The sequence below is a fragment of the Peromyscus eremicus genome, chromosome 3 (genome assembly GCF_949786415.1).
Source record: "Peromyscus eremicus chromosome 3, PerEre_H2_v1, whole genome shotgun sequence".
NCBI classification, from domain to species: domain Eukaryota; kingdom Metazoa; phylum Chordata; class Mammalia; order Rodentia; family Cricetidae; genus Peromyscus; species Peromyscus eremicus.
In genome coordinates, this window is record NC_081418.1 from 118283559 (window position 1) to 118292095 (window position 8537).

The 8537-nt window shown below is 41.6% G+C and overlaps 1 protein-coding gene across 4 annotated transcripts in view; it reads left to right on the forward strand.

Moving 5' to 3' along the window:
• The window catches only part of LOC131906031 (contactin-4), a 350158-nt gene that overhangs the window by 336183 nt on the left and 5438 nt on the right, over positions 1 to 8537 (forward strand). For all 4 annotated transcript variants that reach the window (XM_059256813.1, XM_059256815.1, XM_059256814.1 and 1 more), the window contains 3 exons: positions 626 to 738; positions 1666 to 1852; positions 2291 to 2403. In XM_059256813.1, the coding sequence (XP_059112796.1) occupies positions 626 to 738; positions 1666 to 1852; positions 2291 to 2403 (413 nt within the window). The remainder of the gene's footprint in view (positions 1 to 625; positions 739 to 1665; positions 1853 to 2290; positions 2404 to 8537) is intronic.

An 8537-nucleotide genomic window follows, 5' to 3' on the forward strand; every position in this document is an offset into this window, starting at 1 on the left:
AAAAAGTACAAAGCTACCGGAGGTAAGATTTTGTGAATGTTACTACTTAAGTCATGGCTGAGCTAGGTTTTTCAGTAAGGTGGAGTATTGAGAGAAGAACTGCATATACAAATGGTGTATAACTCTTGGAAAGTCTGGCAAAAATAGCTAGAATTTGAGAAAGTGTTGGTTCAGTCTCCCATTGGCGTCCTGGGATACTGAGCCCCAGAGACTGTAGATGACTTGCCTCGGATTCTAAAGAGTGAGTACCTTGCAGAACTGAACCACTACCCAGCTTCCTTAAATCGTAATCAATTCAGTTAACTGCTCTTGTTTCTCTCTTGTTTTCACAATCGAGCAACTGGGACTATTACTTAACTTAATTAAGAAAGATCTACTTGAAAGAATTGCTGACGGTGAAAACTTGCTGCTAAACTTGGTCTTGGGCCTTTTTAGTTCCACTTACCTGAGGGTAGATGTATGTAAGACTTCAGAAGTGTCTCTTTCCTAACCACCACCCTGAACATGGTAATTGATTTACTTTGGGGTGATGTTGTGTGTGGCTTCTTTCTGCCTTCAAACCACGTTTCTAGAAGCTTGTTCTAGTGAAGCTGACTGAGTAGTAATGTTCTGAATTCCTTTGCAGAACCCACCAAGCCACCAGCCAGTATCTTTGCCAGGAGTCTTTCTGCCACAGATATTGAAGTTTTCTGGGCCTCCCCCATTGGGAAGAATAGAGGGCGGATTCAAGGTTATGAGGTAAGCTCGAGACATGTGCACTTGATCTGTATGTCTCAGTGACATACTCTCAAAGACATACTCACTGATGGGAGAAGACCTATACCATCCTACACAGGTGTCTGTCCCAGAGACCTGGTTCTACCATACCATTAATAGAAGCACTGAAGAATCTACCAGAAGACTGCCCTTTTATTTATCTATATAAATATTTATCTATATTTATGCTCACGTTTAATACTATATTTTCATGTGTGTGTTTATAAACCTAAAGATTTACAATATAGTTGGCAAAATGAGCTTAAATATGATATGCCAATAGGGAGAGAGAAATGGCTTCTAAAGTCAAGAGTGTTTATTGCTCTTGCATAGAATCCGAGTTCAGTTTCCAGTATCCATGTTGGGCAACTAAACAACTGTGTATAAGTCAAACTGCAAGGGATTTGATGCATGCACTCTTCTGGCCTCTGGTTACCTGCATTCACATGTACACATACTCTCTCTCTCTCTCTCTCTCTCTCTCTCTCACACACACACACACACACACACACAGAGAGAGAGAGAGAGAGAGAGAGAATTTTAAAAAATAGAATCTTTAAGAATAATTTTTTTCAGTTAAAAAATAGAATCTTTAAAAAGATTTTTTTTTTCAGTTTTACATACCCAGAATCACCTGGACTCAAACCAAATTTGGGGAAAATAGGAGAAATAGCCTTTGATGATTCACCAGACTGTCCATGTCAGTGGAAAAATAAGAAGAAAAAGCTTTTCTTACTGTGGATAATTTTGCAGATCATGTGAATTTCCTTGTTCTAAAAGCTCTGTCCATGAATTAATATAGAAATTTAACTCTATCATAAGGACTTGCATAAAATATTATTACCTGATGACAATGGAAATATCCCCAGAGAATATGATTTCCAAGGCCTTTCTTTTTATTTTTTACAGGTAAAATATTGGAGACATGATGACAAGGAAGAAAATGCTAGAAAAATACGAACAGTTGGAAATCAGACATCCACAAAAATCACCAACTTGAAAGGAAGTGCACTGTATCACTTAGCTGTGAAGGCATATAACTCAGCTGGGACAGGACCCTCCAGTGCGACAGTCAATGTCACCACCAGAAAGCCACGTAAGGACAGAGTTGCTCAGAAATATTTTGGGGATTCATCAAACCTACTCCAAGTTCATTACCTATCCCCACCTCCCAGGGATCATTTGCATACTAATTGGTATCATTATATGGATTCAAATGCACCTTAGCATTTTAACTGAACCTTTCAGAATACCATGCCAAATTCATTGCTCCAGAGGACAGAAAGATAAATGTTTTTCTCCTCACTGGGAAGGACTACTTCTTTTAGCTATAAATGGTAGGCGACCAACTGAATCTTTTTCCATTTGCAATGCTGTATCTCGTCAGATTTCAGTGACCTTGAAGACACATATTAGTGCAATCGCCCATTAAATTGCCTCTACTCTAGAATTCTAGTAAGGAGACATTCCTCAGAATCCATTGAGATTTAATAATCTGTGACTTAGTCTATCTTAATTTTTTTTTTTTTTATAGCACCAAGCCAACCCCCCGGAAACATCATATGGAATTCATCGGACTCCAAAATTATCCTGAACTGGGATCAAGTGAAGGCCCTGGATAATGAGTCAGAAGTAAAAGGATACAAAGTGGGTAATTTCTTTTTGCAAGGACACCTAATCCTGCTATTAGCAGGAAGGGAGTCTGCCTTGCAGCAGATGCTCCATTTTCTCACTCTTCCCTGAAGTCACTCCTCTGGCCTTTTCAGAAATCTGCTCTAAAGTAGATTCATCTAAATTTGATATGTGCTCTGTGTTAACTTTTCAGGATTTAGACACATCTGGGTGAGCCAGATTTTCATTTCTCTAACAAATAACTGAAATAATCAGCTTGGAAAAGAAAAGAAGGTTGAATTTGGTTCACACTTGCAATTTCAATCCATGATTGGTTAACTGCTGCTTTTGGACCTCTAGCAAGGCAATATGTATCATGGCAGGGAGCTGTGGTATATGGTGAGCAAGAAGCAAGAGACAGAGAGAGAGAGAGAGAGAGAGAGAGAGAGAGAGAGAGAGAGAGAGAGAGAGAGAGAGATTCCATTCTGCAGTCCCCTGCAAGAGCAGTCACAAAGTCCACCCCTTGTAGGTTCCACCATCTCCCAGTAACACTACAGGCTGGAGACCAAGCCCTGAACATATGCAATCCCTCTGGGGAGCACTTGCACAAGCCACAACTCCATGTAAACTTCAGGTTCATACAACCTACATCAGAACCAGTTAAAGACCCTGGGACTGGGACTCTACAACATCCCAACAAAGCAAAACAGCCCTTACCTTTTGCTTTTGGCAGCTTGACTTTATTGTTATCTGTGTGTGTGTGTGTGTGTGTGTGTGTGTGTGTGTGTAATATCAACAATACTAACTGTCTAATATCACTCTCATTCCTGCTCTTGTTTCTATAGATAGCTTTCTCTGGAAGGAAATATGCTGAAAATGTTGTTTACCAGTTCCTGTAAATGCTGGCCTCTCTTTGAAGAGAAAATGAGCGCGCGCACACACACACACACACACACACACACACACACACACACACACGGCCAAAAGATGGTGTTTTGTCTAGTGGAGCTGGACCTTCAAAAGGCTCTGATCTGCCTGACATGAGCTGAACTCAGGTCTCTAGAAGAGCAGTATATAACTCTTGATGGCTAAGGGATCTCTACAGCCTTTGACTAAATTTAGCTTCCCGTTGTCACCTTAAACTTGGGCTAAACCAATTATGTTTCATTTTTTTCAATTTTACAATCTTAATTTGGCCAAAATGGGGAGTGTCTGTGGTTAGAATCCCTGATATAGGTCACACGTATGTGGCTTTCTCACCTGGCACGGCTCTGCAAAAGCGGGAGGCTGGCCAGAGATCACTCACTCCATGGGACTTTCCCCCATGGGAACTTGGCCTCTCTTCCAGTGTGGCCATCTCGAGGTAGCTGGCCTTCTGATGGGGCCTTTAGCTTCAGTGAGAGAGGAAGTGAAAGCTACGTGTCCCTTTTAAAGCTAACGATGAAACTAGCTTCTGTAAGGCCAGCCCAGATTCAAAGGGGTGAGGGCGGGGGACACATATGCAAGCAATAATGTATCATTCTGACATGAAGGATGCTTTCTGTGTACAAGAAGTAGCAGGTTGCCTGTGTCCAAATATGTAGGCCAGAGGGCACACTGAGCAGACCATAACCAGGGGTCTGGTCCCAACCCCTCTGTGAGGAGTGAAGGAAGGAACTGCAGATATTTAGCTGGAAGAAGAACAATATTCTTAGAAGCATGACACTTCAAATATCTAAATTAAATTATCTAAATAGCTAAATAATAATGAGTAGAATTCTTCTCCATTTTATAAGACTCCTGCAAATTTTTATTTCCAAGCTCTTCTCCTTCAGAAAATTTCAAAATCATAGTCTTGGTTTTATAATGTTCTTTAAGTAATGAAAAAAATGGGAGGGTTTATTAAAGTGGACTTGCAAAGTTGCAAGAAAAGTAATTTTTTTCCTTCTGAAGGATTATTGTAAAAATCACTAACAATCAAGTGCATGTCCACACAGCCATGGTGACGATAGTTTATCAAAAGCTTTGCAAAAAGTCACTCATTCTGAATCTAGACAGGCAGCAAAATGCCCTTAACTTGACTGCCACATTGAATTTCCTCCCCTGGTATCTCAGTAAAAAGTAGTGTAGCGAATGCCTGCTTACTTCCAGCAATGGAGAAGAGACCATTTTCCTCTGAGCTAAGTCCATTCTTGAACAGCTTTGTCTTCTGTAAGGTACAACTGAGCCAAAATTTGACTTCCCAGAAGAAATCTGTTGTTCTTCATATAAGATTTAGGAAAACTGTTTTTATTTCTGTAGAAACGGACTAAAATATGGGAATAAATTAAAACTAGGCCATTTAGTTCTCTTTCTAAATCCAAATATCAGGTCAAATGAGGTCATGTTTTATGACATTAGACATACTGTTTAAATATTTTGGAGGTAAGCTCTGAGAATACAGAGTAGCTCCTCTGTGACAGGAGGGTACATGAAGGAGGTATTACCCACAGATGGGAGTCAGGTGTGCACAATGCTATGGAAACCACAGGTCATGAAGGTGGAAGAAAGACAGAGTGGCAAGGTGAAACCATGAAATGACACTTTCTGAGTCCTTGATTTCCAACTCAACATCTCTCCTTTCAAGGATGCAGCTGGAGGAGTTAGACTCCCTCTACCTCAGTTGGATCCCAAGGAAATCTCACGAGTAGCTATCTATACTGAGTGCTCCATAAACATGTGAATGTTTAAGAATATATATGTATAACTGGTCCCTCCCATGATATCACAGACTGAGGTCACTTTTAGTGCTGGAGTTATAAAAGTAAAATGTGGATCTCTTAGCTCTGGCAGAGATGATCTTTGATAGGGAACTTGTCTCATTACAAAAGGCTCTAGCTTATATCACAGTTACACCTTAAATTCACGTTCCTTCCTATATACTGAAGATTTTATAGTAAGGGAGTTTACATTGTGATTTTTGTTGTCTGGGTCCATTCAATTCCTGTTGAGGTAGGATAGTCTCAATTAGAAATGGACTTTAGAACATTTGAGGCCCAGATTATATTTTAAGTTACTTATGACATCAGTGTACTTGAGGTGGTGCAGTAAAGAGACCATGGACGTGACTGAGCCAATATTAGGAGGAAGGTTTAAAAGAGAGAGAGAGAATATCCGGAGGCATCTGGACGAGTACAGAGAGGAAGAAGCAGACTAGATATGGCCGGGTCTGGGGAAGGAGAGAGTGGGAGAGAATAGGGGAGCTCACAAGACAGCAAGAGATCGAGAATAGAGCATGGGGAGGGAAGGAGCATGAGGCGAGCAAGAGACAGAGCCATGGTTCTCAACCTTCCTGATACTATGACCCTTTAATACAGTTAGTTCCTCATGGTGCGGAGACCCCCATCATAAAAGTATTTCATTGCTACTTCATAACTGTGACTTTGCTACTGTGATGAATCATAATGAAAATATCTGATATGTAGGCTATCTGATGCGTGACCCCTGTGGGGTTGCAACCCGCAGGCCGAGAACCACTGAGATAGAGAGAATGTGTGGAGTAGACAAATCATGAGGACTGTAAGAAGGATGAGTAACTGGGGGGAGTGAAGGGCCTGGATGCTAGCCTGGACTTTGAAATTTATAACAGGTATTTGCGATACTGAGGGAGCCTGGAGGCCAGCATGGGCTGTGGTATGCTGATAGGTGCCACAGGTACCCATATGCCCCTTCTACCAGAGGTAAGGAAAATGACTACTTCTGACAGATGGGATCTGGTTTCACGAGTTCCTGAGGACTTCTGGCTTTTATCTAACCTCCAGAAATCCTTCTGTAGTCCACCTTGAGCTCATTTATGGATATATGGATATCCTGAGACCTAAAATCAGATTTAAAGGAGTAATATCTGGTTTCAGACTGGCAAAATAAACTGCCCACACAAATAAGTAAATTGAGCTGACTGAGCCCATACAACAAATACTCTAGAAATCTGTCCAAGGTTCTTAACTACCTTTCCCTCAATAACCCCTTAAAGAAGAAATTCTTAGAATCTATTGTGTCTATTAACCCTCACTTTAAACACATGGAAATGTGCCAAAATAATATCTCTGGAATTTCTAACCCTGTGATCTGGACATAGCAGTGTGGAATCTGATTCTGCCCCTCAGCCACTTGGTTATTTTGTCTGGCTGCAATCAGCAGACACAGTGGGTGAAAATAAAGCCTTGCAAAGAAAAAGGCATGAGGGTGAGAAGCCCAGAAAGAGCCTGGGGGCAAACGGGAGAGATGTGCCATTGTACATAAAGGCCAAGGAAAGCCACTTCAGGGTTGTAGCTCAGCTGGGCCTTGAAAGGAAGGGGGAAACGAGACAGGCAGCTCTCTGGACAAGTATGTGGACAGAAGGCAAAGGTCGAGAGGTGGACGCATGCCAGTGTAACAGAATGTGAAACTATAGCAACAGACTTTGTGACTGCCCAGAAGTGGTGGCTTTTTAGCTCCACTTGTTGCCAAGGAGCAGGATACACCAGTGTCTGTCTATGTGTGTGTGTGTGTGATATTGGAAAAGAGTAACCAAGGCGTGGTAGTTTATGATGAACAGAAATGTATTTCTGGAGCCTGGGAATTTCAAGACCAAAGTGTTGGCTAACAAGGACAGTCTTCTTTCTCTGTCATTATACAACAGAAGACAAGGGACAGAGACACGCTATAAGGGGACAGGACTCCTACAACAGCACATATCCCACCATGAGAGTGGAACTCTCATAGCCCAGGCACATCTTACCTGAATCAAATCACTTCTTAAATGTCCCACTTTTTTTTTTTTTTTTTTTTTTTTGGAGACAGGGTCTAACTCTGTAGCCAAAGCTGATCTGGAATTCACTGTCTAGCTAAGCTGGCCTAAATTCACAGTAATCCTCCTGCCTCGGCACCCTTAATAAAAGGGTTGTAAGCATAAGCCACTATGTCCCACCTTTAAAAATTGTTACAGGAGCAATTAACTTTTAGCAGGAATTTTAGAGCAGATAAACATTCAAACCATAGCAACCATTGGTGGCCATATCTTTCAACAGTAACTATAAACCTTCATGCATAATTTCTTAGTTCATAAAGGTTGGCATTTAAAAAACAAAATCAAACATTAATGTGGCCAAACAAATAATACATGCCAGCAGTATATGACCCTCAGGCTACATGTTCTCTGACTTAATTTTTTACATTTTATTTATTTGTATGTGTGTGTGTGTGTGTGTGTGTGTGTGTGTGTGTGTGTGTGTTTGTGTGTACTTGTACCCACATGTATTCAGCATGCCTGTGGAAGTCAGAGGACTTCAGTAGTTTTCTTCTTTCACCATGTGGATCCTGAAGATCTAATCAAGGTCATCAGGCTTGGTGGCAGGCTCCTTCACCTGCTGAGCCACGTGTTCTTACCCCGCCCCCACCCCTTTTAAGTTCACTGTCTAATCCCCTTGTTTTGCTCATATGAAGACAGAGACAAGGAAGGAAAAGCAACTTGACCTAGCGGAGGAAGCCGAATTGATAAGAATATTCCAGGCTCTGGCGTTAGACCACTTAGGTTTAAACATGAGGTCAATGGCTTACTTGTCACAGGACCACAGCAATTGTCTACTATCTCCAGGTCTCACGGTTGCTGTCTTTGACGGGAGATGATCTACATAAACCTTTAGAAGTAGAAGTGTTCAGACACTGGAGAAGCAAAAGTAGTCAGTGTTGGCTGTTATTATCACTGTTCTCAGGAATCCTCTCTTGCTTCCTGCCTGTATTGTATCAGATACAAGCACAGCCTCTGTTTCAATCAGCTGTACCAAGGGTTTGGTGTAAATAAAGCTTTTGCTGGCCTTTATTTAGGTGACACTGCAGTCTCCACTATTACCAGACTGATAAACAGGGTTGATTAGGAAAAAAAAAAAAAAAGCCTACTTTTTCCTTGGAAATGTTTCTTTTGGATTTATATTTGAAACTGGTTGGATTTTCTGAGCTCTTGCAAGGACCAGAAGTAAATCAAAGAAGCAATTTGTTCCTCTGAGCCAGATGTGACCTTGCATCCCATCAGCCAGCCCATTCTCCTGAAGGGCTGGGATGAGAAGTGGTGGCTGAGGATTTATTGGCGCTTGATCATTAGCAAAGGGATGCCAGGTCTGGCACAGCTGATGCTTCGGGGGGGGGGGGGGGGGGGGGGGGCTTGTGAATCTTTT